The sequence below is a fragment of the Orycteropus afer genome, unplaced genomic scaffold (assembly GCF_000298275.1).
Source record: "Orycteropus afer afer isolate SDZICR_OR568_19922 unplaced genomic scaffold, OryAfe1.0 scaffold00201, whole genome shotgun sequence".
NCBI classification, from domain to species: Eukaryota; Metazoa; Chordata; class Mammalia; order Tubulidentata; family Orycteropodidae; genus Orycteropus; species Orycteropus afer.
In genome coordinates this window covers 4,032,914-4,051,028 of record NW_006921788.1, presented here as the reverse complement: position 1 = coordinate 4,051,028, position 18,115 = coordinate 4,032,914, and the positions used below count along the sequence as shown (strand labels likewise).

The 18,115-nt window shown below is 40.5% G+C and overlaps 1 protein-coding gene across 1 annotated transcript in view; it reads left to right on the top strand.

Moving 5' to 3' along the window:
• Positions 1–18,115, top strand: part of MAGI1 (membrane associated guanylate kinase, WW and PDZ domain containing 1) — a 915,229-nt gene that overhangs the window by 826,953 nt on the left and 70,161 nt on the right. The window contains exons 11-12 of the mRNA XM_042781953.1: positions 2,857–3,039; positions 3,597–4,217. Of these exons, the coding sequence (XP_042637887.1) occupies positions 2,857–3,039; positions 3,597–4,217 (804 nt within the window). The remainder of the gene's footprint in view (positions 1–2,856; positions 3,040–3,596; positions 4,218–18,115) is intronic.

Sequence of the window (18,115 nt, the reverse complement as noted above, 5' to 3'; positions counted from 1 at the left end):
CATTCAACAAAGAATTTTGGAGCTCATAACAGCTAGTCCTCAGAAGGAAGGTTGGGCAATCTACTTCCGTGTTGATACCACCTCAGAAACCCAAGGTGGGTCTCTATGAGTTGTGTCCAATTCCACAGCAGTACGTTGCGTTAAATTGCATTAACATGTACCTGGTAGTATTATACCATACCATACTATCCCAGTTTCTGTCTAGTCATTTCCAATGCATGATAACCTCATTTGTGTGAGAGAAGAACTGTGCTCCATAGGTCTCCAATGGCTGATTTTTCAGAAATAGATCCCTAGCTCTGTCTTCCTCTGGGTGGACTCAAACTGCTCCTCGCCTTTTTATTAACAACCAAGCATGTTAACCGGTTGCACCACCAGGGACATTTTCACAGAAGTAACATGTATGTTATATAGTTGTTTTGTTTTTCAGGTTTTTTTTTTTTTTAAACCCTGCAATCCCCCATGCATTAGTTTCCTATGCACACTATGCACTTTATAAGAATGTATGTGTTAACGACATGAGTGCGAAAAATATATTTAAAAAATATGGTATTTTAGGCACTGGATATGCAAGCAAAAATCCCTGACATCATGAAGCTTACATTCTAGTAGCATGTGTATACATGCCTAAGCATGCCTTGCATGCATGGGGTGAGGGTGGTAAGTCAAAATCTAAACCAATAAATAAGGTTTATACTATGTTGGGTAGCAATAGGTGATGAGAAGAGTGTAGCAGGAAATAGGGTTTGGGAATGTTGGAGGAGGTTTTGTAATTTTTTTTTTTTTTTTTTAAATTAAGATTGTCAGAGAAGGACTCACTAAAAAAAGGTGATCAGGGAAGGTCTCATTGGAAAGATGTCAACTGTTTAAGCTCCCTGAACTACTTAGTAGTCTCTGCCTCAAGAATATAGACCATTCATACCCTGAACATAAAATTTGGAGGTTATCTCACCTGTCCTCCATTTTCCAACAGAATTGCCTGGGCAGCTGTATCCTCACAAATGCTTGCTGTAGTTGAGATCACCCTCCTGGTGCCTCAGCAGATGAAGTTCCATGATGCATCTCTACTAGATTTTGCCTTTCTACAACCTCAGTGACAGGACTGTAGTTTGTCAAGCTTCTAGCAAGCCTTGAGACTGCATTAGAGAGTTTAGTGAGAAAGACCTATGAGTGTAGGCAATTTAAGAGCCTTTTTAAAGGCAGGAACTTTTAAAATATGCAATTAAAAATTGTATGTGTGCCCAGAGACCTTTTAAGGCTTTCAGATATAAGTAACCCAAAATAACTCTCCTTCCTGGGTGCCAGGCTCCTGGTACTGTGGATTGTGGGAATTGTTACTCCCCCCTACCCCTTTCTTTTCGTTTTGATAAAAAAGAAAAGTGGCAAATGGGTAAAACTGTGACAAGGGCAGGCAATAGGAAGTGAAATTACGAAAGATGAAAGAGTCTGACTGAGATGGAATTGTTTCCACTATTTGGGATAACCAGAGGAATTCCAGCAAGTTTCTCAGTTACAGAGAGATGCCCAACTAATAAAGCCCAAAATAAAACTTTTTGCTCTGTGTCCAAATAGTAATTTGAGAAAGTATTAAAAAATAAATAAATAAATAAAACCTATGTAAATCTTAAGTAGCATGGTCAGGAAATTACTTAGTTATGTGTCTGTCTATTAATTTACTTTAAATAATACAGCTAAATTTGGAGCTGCAGGACTCTTGTTAGTAATCATTTAGTTTAGTTTGTTGTTTCTTAATATCATGAGCCATATGTCTTTAGCTTTTCTTAAGCAATAAATTTTAGCAGTGGACATGCCTGGGCTCTTTCACAAATTAATAGTAAAAATCATTTGAATTCAGAATTTAGTGAAAACCAAAAGTACAGTTGTGATTATTTTAATTTTAAAGTAGCAATTCTACATATCTATGAAATTTTTCTTTGCAACCATTATATGATACTTGGTATTATCTGTGCATTTTTAAAATGAGTTTCTATTTGATTTGAAACTAAAGTGTTACAGTTTGCTTTTCAAGTGGAAGTCAAGTCTAAGGCAGCACATTGGAAGCCATATTGTAAAATACACAATAAAAGAAAATAAAGACCCAGTCCATTTTCTTTTAAGATCCCCAGGACAGCTCAGTTGCCATTAAACTACATGAACGGAAGCCAAGAAAGTATGCCTTGCAGTTGAGTCCAGTTTCATCCTTCTCTTGTATCTTCTATTGGACCTTAATCTGATGCACCAAATATATAGTATCCTTCTCCTCTAACAAAATGTCCTATCAATTAGCAGTTGCCTTCAAGTTGATTCTGTCTCATGGTGGCCCCAGTTATGTCATAGCAGAACTGTGACCCATAATATTTTCAATGCTGATTTTTGAAAAGAAGGTCATCAGGCCTTTCTTCTGAGGCACCTCTGGGTGAACGCAAACCTCTGACCTTTTAATTAGCAGCTGAACACATAACTGTTCACGATATCCAGGGACTCCAAAATATGGCCTCAAAAAAAAACACAGCAAACTCACTGCCATTGAGTCAATTCTGACTCACAGTGACCGCCATTGAGGCTCCAAGGTGGTAAATTTTTGTGGAAGTAGACTGCCTCATTTTCCAGCCTCAGACCACCTGGTGTGTTTGAATTGCCAACCTTCTGGTTAGCAGTCAAATGCCTTAGACACTACACCACCAGAGCCTAGGAGCATTCTTATTCTGAAATCAAAGGAGGACTTCCTTAAGACACCCATGTGCCCAAATGCCCTAGCGTGTAAGCTTGAAGAATTACCTACATTTTGCATCTTTTCTCATTTAATTCATCTTTTTACTTACAGTGACATCCTTGTGCTTTTTTGCTTTACTCTAGGCAAACCCTTTTTTACACGAAACCCTTCTGAGTTGAAAGGCAAGTTCATTCACACAAAACTGCGAAAAAGCAGTCGTGGCTTTGGCTTCACAGTCGTTGGAGGCGATGAACCTGATGAGTTTCTTCAGATCAAAAGCTTGGTCCTAGATGGGCCCGCTGCATTGGATGGCAAAATGGAAACAGGTACAGAGACCACATGGGCCCTCGCATGTTGTGAGTGGTGTGATTTATACCCAGGGCCCAAAATAGGACCAAACAGCATCATGATTTCACAGGGTTATAAATGTCTTTTAAAAACCTTGAGAATGAACCCAATTCCTCCACTACTACATTCTTCCCCTTGTAAAGAATAAAACCTTTGAAAGTGTCTGAACTCTGGGGGGCTTTGAGGATGTTTCTGAGTTCAGTAAAGCCATAATTTACTACAAATGAGAATTCGTTTGAAGAAATGAATTCTAAATGTCAATTTCTGCAGTTTAATTAATTAATTATTTTTTTAAGAAAGCCCCAGTGTTCTGTCAATGGTTTTTATATTCTTGCTAGCAGGGAAGGCATCAGATGCTAAAAGGATGCCTCATTAGCAGTTAAAATAAGTATAAGAAGCAGTCTCTGTGCCCTATGGTACCACCTCCAAATCCATTTTCAGTTCAGTTCCGCATGGCTAGGACAAAACATTACATGACTGACTTAGCCTGTCTGGATGCTGTTTGTTTTTAACCCCAAACTCTTACCTTTTGCAGGGGATGTAATTGTCAGTGTGAACGACACCTGTGTTTTAGGACATACACATGCTCAAGTTGTGAAAATCTTCCAGTCCATTCCCATTGGTGCCAGTGTGGACCTTGAACTCTGCCGAGGTTATCCATTGCCTTTTGACCCAGATGACCCCAATACAAGTTTGGTGACTTCAGTGGCCATTTTGGATAAAGAACCAATTATTGTGAATGGGCAAGAAACATATGATTCACCAGCCAGCCACAGTAGTAAAACAGGCAAAGTCAATAGCACGAAGGATGCTAGGCCCAGCAGCCCGGCTGATGTGGCTTCAAATGGTTCCCATGGTTACCCCAATGATACTGTCTCTTTGGCTTCCTCCATAGCCACTCAGCCAGAACTCATAACGGTTCATATAGTCAAAGGGCCGATGGGCTTTGGTTTTACCATCGCAGACAGTCCTGGTGGTGGTGGCCAAAGAGTGAAACAGATTGTTGACAGTCCAAGGTGCCGAGGCTTGAAAGAAGGGGATCTTATAGTGGAAGTTAATAAGAAGAATGTGCAAGCATTAACTCACAACCAAGTAGTGGATATGCTGATCGAATGTCCAAAGGGAAGTGAGGTCACGTTGCTGGTGCAAAGAGGAGGTACGTAGGTTTTGTTCTGTTTTGTAATCCAAAATCATTTGTTTATCTTACTGATCTTCAGATGACTACTTAGGGCTTTTCTTATGTCTGTTCCTTTCAGATTATTTTTTATATAAATGCTTAGAAATGTGTTTGAAAGACCTTCTGGCTTCTCCTGATTCTGTTTTTTTCCATTTACATTAAAAGCATTGGTTTCTATGTTAAGTCTCCTGAGCTAGGCTTGTATGGCTTGTAAAATATGACTCCCACCCACTTCTGCAAACTCATGTCACAATCCTCTTCCCCTCCTCACTGTGCTTTAGCCACACTGGCCTCTTTTTCTTAAATATTTTATTGTGGTTTGAGTGAAAGTTTATGTATTTACAGAGCAGATTAGTTTCCCATTAACAAGTTATACACATTTTGTTTCATGATATTTGTTGCAGTCCTGTCAGTGTAACAGTGCTCCTCCCACCTTCTCCCTGGCTTCCCTGTTCTAATTCACCCATATTTTCTGTCCCTACCTGCCTTCTGAACTTTGTTTTTAGAAGTTGCTACCCTTTTGGGCTTGTATGGTTGGTTGTTTATGAGAACCATGTTCCTCACAGGTGTTATTGTTCATTTTTCAGGACTATCTGTTGTTTGGCTAATAGGTGGCCTCCAGGAGTGGGTTCAGTTCCATGTTTGAAGGGTGTCTAAGGACCATAGTCTCCGGGGTTCCACCAGTCTCCGTCAGACTGGTAATTCTGGTCTATTTCTTGATTTTGAATTTTGTTGTGCATTTTTCTCCCACTCTATCCAGGACCTTCTACTGTGTTCCCAGTCAGAGCAGTTAGTAGTAGTAGCCAGGCACCATCTAGTTCTTCTGGTTTCAGGCTAGTGGAGGCTGGAGCTTGTGTGGTCCATTAGTCCTTTGGACTAATTATTTCCTTGAGTATTTGATTTTCTTCCCTCTTCTTTCACACTGGCCTCTTTTCTGTTAGTTGAGGGCTCCAAGTCCTTTCTTGACTAAGGCCTTTGTACTTCTTGTTCCCTCTGCCTGGAATGTTCTTCCCGAACTCTTTCCTTTGCTGGCTCAGTGTTATCCAGGTCTCCTCCCGAGACAGGGTTTCTCTGATCACTTCAGTTAAAGTAGCCCCTGGTACCTCCATTTGGCCTCCATCATGTCACTCCATTTCTTCATATCCTTTGCCATTGTTGTTGTTAGTTGCTGTTGAGTAGGTTCCACCTCGTAGTGACCCCATGTACAAGAGAACAAAACACTGCCCGGTCCTGGGCCATCCTCAAAATTATTGCTATGTTTGAGCCCATTGTTGCAGCCAGTGTATCAGTCCATCTCATTGAGGGTCCTCCCCTTTCTCACTGGCCCTCTACTTTACCAAGCATGATATTCTTCTCCAGGGACTGGCCCCCACTGATTACATGACCAAAGTAAAGAGATAAGGATCCAGACATTTATTTCTTCTTGGTTCTGTTGCAATAGAGGAAACTAATTTGTCTTATGGCAGCCATCTTCTCATGATCTCATGAAGTTATATCTTCTGATATCAAAACGCTTAGGGTTGCTGGAAGGAAATCCCAAATATAGAACTACTATCAGTGTGAATAGAAATTCTCATTGAGCACTTCTTGAACAGTTATAAAAGCCACTGTGCAGATTTAATCTTAAAAATGTTATTCCCACCAATGAGATTTTGAAGGCTGTTCTTATATCTAAATCCCTTCACTGCACAGAGATCTGGGTACAATACCTGTAAACAGTGACTAAGATGTAGTAGAAAGTGAGCTAAACATAAATATGGTGATGATGATGTCTGTACTTATAGACAGGTCACCATTTTAGAAAGCACTTTCACACCTGCACACTACTCTCATCTGATCTTTACTACTACTTTGTGTGAAGTTGGAAGATCCCAGCCTGAGAACTTTACCATGGCTCGGGGATTTCTGGGATTTCCACTCTGATGACTTGCTTCACATACCTAAGTTGGAATAGATCTGTTGTTTTGCATAATTGCTGATTTCTGTGGCCAACAGCTTGAAAACTTTTTGGTGTGCTTGGTACCACAGGGGCCCCTTTGATCCCATCACTGCTCATTTGACAGTTGCTTTGCTCTTCTCCATTTATTTGCTCTTTCATTTCTTTTATCTGTATGTTGAGTTTCTCTGTTTCATTAATGCACTTCTAAGGGGACCACAAGATAAACCCCATTGTAATCTAACTTAAAATACTTACTAAAGCCATATTACAATGGATTTACCCAAACTAGCAAATAATTCATTATAGAAACATACTCCTTGATTTTAGGGGGCAGTGGTGATTCAGTGGTAGAAGTCTCACTTTCATGCTAGCGACCGGCCAGTGCATCCCAGGCACGCAGCCACCTCCTATTTGTCATTGGAGGCTTGCATGTTTCTATGATGCTGAACAGGTTTCAGTAGAGCTTCCAGACTGAGGTGGGCTAGGAAGAAAGACCTGGCAATCTACTTCTGAAAATCAGCCAGTGAAAACCCTGGGTTTCATATAGTCAGGTCAGCAACAGATCATGGGGATGGTGTATGACCTGGTAGTGTTTTGTTCTGTTGTGCATGGGGCCACCATAAATTGGGGGCTGACTCAACAGTAGCTAACACCATCCCTTGATTTTAAGCATGTTTGCCTTCTCCCCTAAGACCTCCTTTTTGTTAATGCCATTACAGTTTATAACACTAAATTAGCATGAAAAGATCCAGAATATATTTTCACATTATTCATCATCTGCATAGTTTATTCCAGAACCTGAGTAATTTAAAATCACTATAACACCAGCAGTCTTTAAAATACACATTATGTGTTGTGTTTGATTTATGTATAGGATAGAAAGTTTGTACATCTGCAGTTGGTAGACTAGTACCAGCTATTATTTATCTTTCTTGAAAGCATGTAAATATATTTGTTTCTGCCATACATTAGGTATTTGAATTGAGGCTGACATTTAATCATCCCTCTTATGTGGTGGGGGTATAATGAGAAGGTTTGATGAAAGAACAAAGACAGCAGCACCTGAAATGAGAAAGTAAATGGCCATTTCACTGATTCTGTTTAATGAATCTCATTTCTGTCATAGCTTCTAGTAAACAGATTGATAAACTCATTAAATCTGCGGTGATTCTCAGGAATTCAGATCTCAAGGATGAGGCTTTCTGTGCTTTAAAGAAAAGTCTTTTCTACTTTTGAGCAAAACTGGTACATTTGTAGCATCCATTTTGACTCTTAATATCCTAAGTTCATTTTTTATATGTATTTTCAAGATGCAGTATATTTCATCATTAGTAGTTTCAATTTCTGTCTCTCTCTTTTTCTTATCTGGAAATCAAGCAGAGGTTGAAGTGTTGTTGTTGTGGTTGTTATGTACCATCGAGTCAGACCCAACTCATAGCGACCCCTCCTTGGATTTTTGAGGCAGTATCACTACGGAAGTAGATTGCCCATCTTCCCTCCGAGGAGTGGCTAGTGGGTTTGAACTGCCAGCCTTCTGGTTATCAGTCAAGTGCCTTAGGCACTATGCTACCAGAGCTCCTGAGGTTGAAATATCATTTGTAAATTTCAGGAACCAGAACAGCATCCAGGGTCAGGGTTGGAGTTGCTGAGAATGCCTGTCCACATGCCCAGGCAGCTGGGCCCATTACTGATTTGTTTATAAACCTTCCTCTCCCTGAACATCTTCCTGCCTGTACCAGGACTATCAGTCACAGATCTTTGAAAGGTAGCACCTTCCTTCCATGCCTGGCTCCTGATCTTTCCATCGTTCATCCTTTCCTCCTTCTCCCTCTGCTGTCCAGTCAGGAGAGTGCTTTTCATTTTTTAATTTTGTAACAGAACATTTGCTTTTGGAAAGTGTTTTGCTTGACAGTAATGTGAGTCTAGAGACTTCTTTGAGATATTTGAAAAATCAAGCTGGAAAGTGATTACTAAATAGACATTGTTTTTGTTTTTGAATTTCAAAAGATATATAATTTGTCACATAAAGGTTTTCTCTATAAAAAAGGGATTATGTTTTAGTAACATCATCACCTCTGCCCCTCTGTGTAAAATATTTTATATATTTGGCTCATTCATACTTATTAGAAAGGATGACACTCTAAGAGATAATTTTGTGTTGAGTCAGAGTACTCTGTTTTCAGAAAAGATTTGGTAATCTATTGTGAAAATGAAGAAAATATGTTTTGGCTTTTGAGAGAAAATATGTAAGAAAAAGAAAGCTGAACTGTGTGTGTCGGGAGCCACCTCTAGCTCAATAAACCAAACAAACCAAACTCACTGCCGTTGAGTCAAATCTGACTCATAGCTACCCCTCATTGGGTTTCCAAGGTGGTATTACTACGGAAGTATATTGCCCAACATTCCTTCCAAGGAGTGGCTGGTGGGTTTGAACCGCTAGTCTTCTCGTTAGCAGTCAAATGCCTTAGGTGCTACACCATCCTTAAATGGCTGTGTTACTGAGCATGTTACTACTACTACTACCCTCAGGCTCATTTCTTAATCAGAGAATAGAGTGTTTTGAACTAGATAATCATTAAGTCTCTAATTTTACTTGAAGAATGATATTGCTGTGTAGAGGAAAGACCACAAGATTTTGTAGCTAGACTGACAGAAATTTGAATCCCAGCTTCTTGCTTTACTGGCTTTGTCACTTACCTTCTCTATGCTTAGAACAGCATCTAAAAAAATGGGAATCAAAGGGAGGGGGGGACCAGGTTTGCTGGTCTGATAGAGCCTGGTGGAACCACTGAGACTATGGTCCCTAGCTGCCCTTTAGGTCTGAAATTGAACCCACACCTGTGGCTTCCAGCCAAGCAAAAGACAGGCATATGAGTTGAACATTTACCTTAGGTAGATACTATCCTTGGAGAGAACAATCATGGGAGAAAGAAGGGCTGCTTATGCACAGGGAGACATCTCAGGGGTCCATGGAGGGATGGACACGGGGAAGAGGTAACTAGGGGAAGGAAGTGGAAGGGGAGCTGTTGCATTGTGGTAAACTGTGGTCAATGTCATGAGACAAAGTGTATGTGAACTGCTGAATGGAAAGTGAATTTGCTTTGTAAATCTTCACCCAAATCACAATAAAAAAAAAAAAATGGAATCATTCTTAACTTCTGTGCATTAGTAAGACAGACAGATGTAGACAAGGTAGCATTTGTGTTAAATCCTGACAGTAGTGGTCACATGATAAATTGGTGAATTTTCTACTACTGCCAAACATCAGAAGCAACTGAGTAGGTGGCTTTCTTATTAAAAAGAAATTTGAAATCCTTGGATTGTACTCTGGACCTGTAGAATCTTAACTCTGTGCATTGTGTCCAGGCATCTGTATTTTTTTAAGTAGCTCCACTGGGGAGTCTCATGTACAGTCAGAGTTACAACCAATGCTAGGCTCTAGCTCCCATGGTTTCTTCTAGTTTTGACCCTGTCACATGTAACTTGGGGAAGAAAATAAGTTTCTAAAATTAAAACATCATTCTCAATGCTGCATAAAGCCAAAAAAAAAAAAAAAAAAAACCCAAACCCACTGCCATCAAGTTAATTCTGACTCATAGTCGTGACCCCCATTTGGTTTCCGAGCGGTAAATCTCTGTGGAAGTAGATTGCCCCATCTTCCTTCCATGGAGCTACTAGTAGGTTTGAACTACCAATCTTTTGGTTAGCAGTCAAATGCCATAGGCACTATGCTACCAGAGATCCTAATGCTGAGTAATGTTCTTCTTATAGAGTCTATTTTATAAGCAACAAATTTCTCATCCTTCCCCATTTCAGCTCCCAAATCCCACATTCTTCTACTTCAGAGGAAGAGAAGAGAAGGCAGGACTTGACATTAGAGATGCTCCCAGTAGCTTTTGTCACATTACATAATGACAGGACAAAAGCATTTAGTGTACAGCTTGTACAAACTGGACAACAGTAGTAGCAGTGATGTTTTGTTTTCCAGTCTGTACACACTGTATTATACTGCATGCTTCTATTCTGTCACTAAGTACTGTTGAAGTTGGGTTATAAAGCAATGGAGTGTTACAGCTCCTGGAGGGCAGGACCATTTGTGACTTTCACTCTTGTATCCCTGGCACCTGGCAGGAAGCCTGATATACAGTAAGGTCTCAGTAAATACTAGTAGGAGAAATGAAACTCACTCCTCAGGTCACAAAAGAAATTAGTCACAGAGCTTTATATTATGTTTCATAAGTTGAGAGCAATGATCAAGAGATATTAAAAGGCAAAAGTTAGATAAGAAAATGATGGTGGTGATGATGACAGTAACGACAGTGTTACTACCATCATTATGTAGTAACATTTACATGACGTGTACTTACTATATACCAGGCATGGTATATGCCTGGTATATAGTAAGTGGTACTGAGCAATGCACACACGTGAATAAAACTTCACAGCAACCCATTGTTGTGACCACATTGGAAATATCACCAATTTGCAGTGTGATTCCATGAGGGATTCCCTGTGAAATGAGGGCCGTGATGGCTGTCTCCTACGCAGGAAAAAAAAAAGGAAGGAATTGTGTGTGTCTTATGTATTCAAATTCCACTGCTAAATTTAGTATCACAAAGCAGATGTGTGCTCTGTCAGAAAATTTCTGGTTTAGTTGGGGAAGAGTGTATAACAAACACTCCTTTCTAAGAAAGGATTTGCTTAATGTGCCAGGCATGGTTCTAAACATTTTGCCGATTGTAGTTTTTAAGAACTGACTCTGAGGTAAGTACAGTATTGGGTCCATTTTGAAGAAGGGAAAGCTGAGGCACATAGAGTTTCTATGATTGACCCAAAACCCACAGAACTGGTTAGTGGCAAAGCTAAGGTTTAAACCCAGGAAATTGGGCTTCAGACATTGTGTCTTACCCACCGTGCTCTTGGATTACAGACAAGAAACTGCTCCAATACCCTAACTGTTTAGGAGTGATTTTTATACATAAATAAGTGAATAAGGGCTGAAGTCTGTGCAAATTGATGCCACTTAACTCTCATCAAAATTTACTGATGATATTTAGTTCATTAAATTGTATCAATCCAAACAGGAAAAGCAATATCTAATCTCATCATCTAAGCATATCATTAGCATTAGCTCTTCCCTATGTATGTGTGTTTGTGCTTTCTTTCTGAAATAATGCAAAACCATCAGAATTAGAAACACAGTGAGCTGTGCGCCAAAGAGTTAAACCTGGGTGATCAGGCCCTTCTCTTCTCTTTGCCCTCTGGTCTTGGACAAGAAAATGAATTGCAAATTGCACCACTTAAGTATTTGAGTGCTCCAGTGTCTCAAACTGAGCTGCAGGGCCTCTGAAAGGGGAATTCAGGTTGCTTGCAGAGTGATGTCCTAATAGAGATGGAGACCTGTATAGTCACATAAGCAAATACTGTCAGCTCTACCTTCAAAGTATTACCAGGATTGGACTACATCCCACGTCTTCCACAGCCTCTGCTATCTATCATGTGGCACCTGGCCTCCCCACAGGTCTCACTGCTTCTTACAAGCCCATCTCCACAAGACAGCTGGAGTGATTTAAAGTAAATTGGATCAAGTCACTCCTCACTTGAGGCTTCTCATCATTCAGAGTAAACTCCAAAGTCCTGTGACTGGGCCCTAGCACTTGCTTCTCCCTCTGTCTGCATCTTTCTTTTTGCAGCTAGCCACAGGACTCTCTCCCTCCCTTCCTTTAGGCCTCTACTGGGAAGTCCTCTATCAGAGAAGCGTGCTGTGACCATGCAACATGAATTAAGATTGTATCCACCACCCTCTCTTTCTACTCCATCGCTCTTCCTCATTGCACTTGAACTTACTTGTGATCTCCACAAGCACAGAAACATGCTCTCATTCACTACACTATCCTCACCATCTAAAATAGTGCCTCACATATTTTATTTAAAAAAAAAAAAAAGTCATATATGTTGAATGAAAGAATTAATTAATGCCAGGCATTTAGTTTTCATAAACACTGATCCTCAAGGAGTCCCTGGGTAGTGCACATGGTTAACATGTTTGGCTGGTAACCAAAAAGTTAAGAGATTTGAGTCAACCCCAAGGTGTCCCAGAAGAAAAGCCTGGTGATCCAAAAGATCAGTCATTGAAAACCCCATGGAGCACAGTTCTGTTATCATAAATGGGGTCACCATGAGTCAGAATTGACTCAACCATAACTGGTCCTGGTGCTAGTCATCCTTAAGAGAACTTTCTGAATCTTAGAACCTTCCTGAAGGACCAAACTGGCTACTCTAAACTTGGCTAAGACACCCTGAAACCTCAAAGATAAATTCTACCTGCAGACCCCACACCCTTCCCTGTCTGGAGAAACCTTAGAAATAAACTGTGCTTGTAGACCTCACACCCTCCCCTGCCTTGTGAAACCTCAAGGATAAGTTCCACCTGCAGACCCCACCCTCACCTTGTCGAAAACAACCCCACTTTCTGGAAACTGCAACTCTTGCAAAACCCCTTGTACACCAGAGGTCCCTATAAAAGGGGGAAGCGCTTCCCCCAGACACGGCTCTACTCTGCAACTGGCATTGTTTACATTGCTTCTAAAGTCATCCCTCATGGGCTTTTCTTCAGTAAAGCCTGCTCTGATATTTCGAGGTCGTGGCTACTTTTTCTTTCCTTGCTTTCACTTTAACTTCTGTACGTCCTCACTTTCCTAACACTTCCCCCCATCACATATATGTACCAACAGCCCCCTACTAGACACACTTCACATCCTTCCCAGAGTGTTGCAGGGGCTTGCATCTCATTCACCCCTGTATGCCCAGAGACTTGCATGGAGCTTGGCATGTAGAAAGTGGGTGCATAAGTGTGAGCTAAACTGAGGGCACACCACCTGTGCGATCTTCTAGCACTGCCAACTCTCTTCTCTAAGCTGGCTGCCTGGCAGGGATGGTGCCAAGAGTCTCCCAAAGAGCTAAATTGTTGGGAAAGGAGCCTGGGAGAAAATAAGTAAACTTTCTGAGGTAAGCACTAACACAGCTGAGGAAACAGCAGCTTATTGGTGAGGTCTAAGTTGCAGGGCTGTAAAATGACATAGCCAGAATCCAACCTCAGGTCATTTTGTCTGCAGAGTCTGAGCTCTCTGTTCCAGGCTGCATATAACAAGCAAATGCTTTGATCAGCATGTCAGTTGCCCATCGTGTCAGTGAATTACGTTGGCCCTATTAAACATGTTCTCTGGGATAGTAACCACTAGCACATGTGGCTATTAAATTAGATAAGATTAAAAATTCATTTCTTCAGTTCAACTGGCTACAATTCAAGTGCCCAGCAGCCTCCTGTGGCTAGTGGCTACCATATTGGACAGTGCAGGTATAGAACGTTTCCATCATCACAGAAAGTGTAGTGGATAGCTCCGCTCTGGAGATTTTCACTGTTTGACCCTCAGAAATAAATGTTAAATATCCTTTATTTTACTTTTTTTCTCTTTCAGTAGAAGAAAAATACAAGATTGAAGGCAACTTTATGGCTAATTGATTTATTTTTATGTAGGTATTAGTAATGTTGTTGTGTTCTTAGGTGCCATCAAGTCTGTGTTGACTCACATCAACCTTATGTATAACACAATGAAACACTGCCCATTCCTGCATCATCTCATAGTCATTGCCATGCTTGAGCCCGTTGTTGCAGCTACTGTGTCGATCCATCTTATTGAGGGCCTTCCCCTTTTGCACTTACCCTCTACATTAATAAGTACAATATCCTTCTTCAGGGAACGATCCTTCCTCGTAACATGACCAAAGCACAAGGTCCTATTTACTAAGTTGTTTCTGTGAGTAGGCACTGTTCTAAGCTCTTTGCCTGTGCTAACTAGATGCTAAGGAGTCACAGGAATTGAAAATCATAGAACTTAAAAGACTTGTAAGGTGTCAGCACTTGGGTCAGTCTTTACTTTCCCAATCCTGGGACAGTCTCATCTAGGTTTAAAGGCTATTTACAGGCTTACTAAGTTCCGTCTTAGTGCAAATGGTTAACAGCTTGGCTGCTGAATGAAATGTTGCTAGCTGAAGCCCAGCCAGTGTTGCCTCAGAAGAAATGCCTGAAAAATCAGCCTTCTGAAAACCCATGGAACATAGTTCTGCTGTGACACACAGGAGGTCGCTGTGCATCAGGGTCACATCTCATCCTTCACACTGGACTGACTTTGTTTAAGAAGCTTAATTTAAATTATTTCATTAATGTTAGGTACCTTTGATCCAAAAAAGATAAGAAACTTTAAAATACCACAAGAACTTGAATTTATATATGAAATATATATAGTCTGCTGCATGAACGATCAGCAAGATATAGTTTGGCAGAACTCTGTTTTAAAAAAAGTGTTGATGTCTCCTTGATATATTTATCTGATTTGATACCTGACACTCATCAACCTCATTTTTTATTTACAGTGCCTAGTTTTCTAATAATATTGGAAGTTGAGTTCTCTTGTCAGATCTAGCATGTTGCCTAATGTCTTGCTAGCTTTTAGAAGTTGTTCAAGTTAAAATTAGCAAACTTCCTACCTCCTCCATGGTGCTAAACAGGATGATGTTTGCATTTGCTATTAAGGAGCCTTCTGGCCTTTATTACTAATGCAATGTAATTTTAAGTTGCTATTTTGGTTTATTGCCTTGGTTTAAAGTTATCAGAGATTTTATTTGACAAATCTTTATAGAATGTTAAGTCACATTTATATTTGAGATGAGTTACCACAAGAGATGAGATGAAAATAAAAATACCTATTTTAGTTCTTGTTTTTCATTATATAAAACATAAAAATTACCCATCACTTTCAGCATTTTAAGAAACTCTGAGATTTTTATGGATTTTTGGTCTTACAACTTTTAAGCTTAAGCAGACTTCACATACTTATTTAACATTTATATGCAGTTTTAGACTTGATGAGAGGACTTGAGTTTTATTTCTAAGTTATATTTGTGATACACAATGATTGGCACACTCAAACTTCTACTTTATTTCTCCAAGCCAATGTTTTGTCCTCTCTGAAGGTAAAGTTAATACACTGAGCAACTTGTTTTTGTGCATTACTTATTATAAATGTGCATGTAATTTATAAGGAGTTCCCATTAAGGAGTTGTGATAACCTTCAACCTTAATGGAATAGTGTAGACGTTTCCTGTTAGAATTTTGGCATGTCTGTCAGGCTGTAGAGTTTACTGTATTTCTACTTACAGCCTTGAAGGTGAACGTAAAGAAGATGCTTTGTTTTCCCGTTTTTAGGGACAAATTCATTAACAACACGTGCCAGATATTACCTGTTGTTGCTGTTAGATTTGCCACCGAGTTAATTGTCGACTCATAGCAACCCATGTGACAGTGTAGACCTACCTTATAGGATTTTCTGACCTGTAATTTTTAAGGAAGCATATCAACAGATCTTTTTCCAAGACAGCCTCTGGGTGAGTTCATACCACCAGATCTTTTGATTAGTAACTGTACACTTAACCGTTGCCCCACCAGAGCTCCTTAGGCATTGTCTAAACCAGAAAAACCAAACCCACTGCTGTTGAGTCAATTCTGATTCATAGCAACCCCCATTGGGTTTCCGGGGTGGTAAATCTTTGTGGAAATAGATTGCCCAGGCTTGCTTCTGTGGAGTGGCTGGTGGGTTTGAACCACCATCCTTCTGGGTAGCAGTCAGATGTCTTAGTCACTGTGCTACCAGAGCTCCTTAGGCATTGTCTAGGCATTGGAAATTGAGCAGAATCAATGTAAACAAACAGATAAGCCTCTTGATCTCATGCAGCTTTTATTCTAAGAGAAGAGAAGAAAGGCAGAAGTAAACAGTTAACCAAGAACTTATCAGCCAGAGAAAAGTTCTGTGAAGAAGTAAAATGAGCTGATAGGAGCAGGAGCTTACAGAGGAATGGTGAGAGGGCTGCTTTATATGAGACTGCAGGATGTGTGTGACCACCAGGAAGGAAACTACAGTGCATGGGGCATGGCTTTCCAGGGAGAGGGAACAATTTGTGCAAAGGCCCCAAGAAAGACAACGGAAGGGAGGCCAGCATGACTGAAGAATGGAGATGGTGGCAGGGGGCTGAGGTGGCAGAATTCAGAGACTAAAGACCCACATTAGAAGTTTCAATGTCATTTTCCGTGTGATTCAAGCAACGAAGGAACAATGTCTCATTAAGAGTTTTATACAGTCATTCTGACATATATGTGGAAAATATATTTTAGGGAGCAGGAGTGGAAGAGGGGAGACTTTTAGGAACTATTGCAGTGGTTTGAGCAAGGATGTTGGCAACCTGGCCCAGAGTAGAACAGTGGAGGTGGAGAGAAGTAGATGGATTTGGGAGGTGTTTTGGAGTCATTAGGGATGAGAGCTTGACTGTAGAGCCCAGAGGTCAGCAAACTTTTTCTGTGAAACACCAGATAGTAAATTGTTGAGCTTTTATGAGCCATACAGTCTCTATTCCACTCTGCTATTATAGCAGGCAATATATAAACAAATGGGTGGGTTGTGTTCCAAAGAAACTTCATGTGGCCCACCCCTGGACTTAGAGTTTGCTGACTCTTTCTGAAGAAAGAAAAGAAAAGGGAGACACCAAAGATGAGCTCTGGGGTTTTGACCAGAGCAATTGAGTAGACAGAAGCCATTTGCTGAGATTTATTTAGAGTGTGAGGTAGGAGTTGGTAAGACTTGGGCTGTGGAATCCATGGTTCCTTCTTAGACATGTTAATTGGGAAATATCCATTTGACATCCAGGCAGAACAGAAGTGTAGGCAGTTGTTTGGAGTCTAGTGTCCCATGGCATGGTTAAGGCAGGAGATAGACTTTTGCAGGTCATTATCAGATCACCCAGTGTTTTACAAATGTGACCTGTTATTAGGACATAAAATCAATGTCATAGACTTCAACCCTTGTTATTCTTGAAATAGAATGGAAGATATCAGAGTGCATTCTACTCAGTAAAGAGATGTACTTCTTCATGAAATATTTGCACATGCATTTGTATATATATATATATGTGTGTGTGTGTGTGTATTAAGATATTATAAAACATTTTTCACTGTAGACCATATTCACAAAACTCTGTAAAACACAGATGTGGATGGGTATTTAGAGCCATGGGGCTCACTGAGCTTAATTAGGGAAAGAGCCTAGTAGAAGAGAAGCAGTCAAGATAGAATCCAAGAACCCATCACTCTTCAGGGTTCAGAGTGGGGCAGAGGCATCTGTACACTGAGATGCAGCAGCTGGTATGAATAGCACAAGGAATAGGAGAATGGTGTCATAGAATCCACCAGAAAAAAAGCATTTCAAGGAGATTCTAGCAGGACTTGTGCTGCCAAGAGAATAGGAGCATTGCATGTGGCTCTGGTAACCTCTACAAGAGCAGTCTGTGAAGTGCGGCAAACACAGCCTGCCTGGAGTGGGTGGTGAGAGGTGGTGAGAGGAAGTGGGATGGGGATTTGGACAAGTTGTTCAAGAAGTTTTGCTGTGAAGTGGATCCGAGAAGAGTGGTACTGGCTGGAGAGAGGGATGTATAATCACAGAAGAGGTTTTTGTTTTGTTTTCAGATGGGAGTATGGAAGTATTCTTTTGTGCTGATAGGAATGCTTCAGAAGAGAGGGAGAAACTGGGTCTGCAGAGGAGAAAGGGGAATCTTTTTTCTTTTTTTTTTTTTTTTAACTTTTTATTATTTTTTTAAAATTGTGATTTGGGTGAAAATTTACAGAGCAAATTCACTTTCCATACAGTAGTTCACATACACTTTGTCTCATGACATGGACTACAATTAACCGTAATGCAACAGCTCCCCTCCCACTTCTCCCAGTAGTTAGTTACCCCTTCCCTGTGTCCATCCCTCCATGCACTCCTGCCCCCTGAGCTGTCTCCCTGTGCATAAACAGCCCTTCTTTCTCCCATGATTGTTCTCTCCAAGG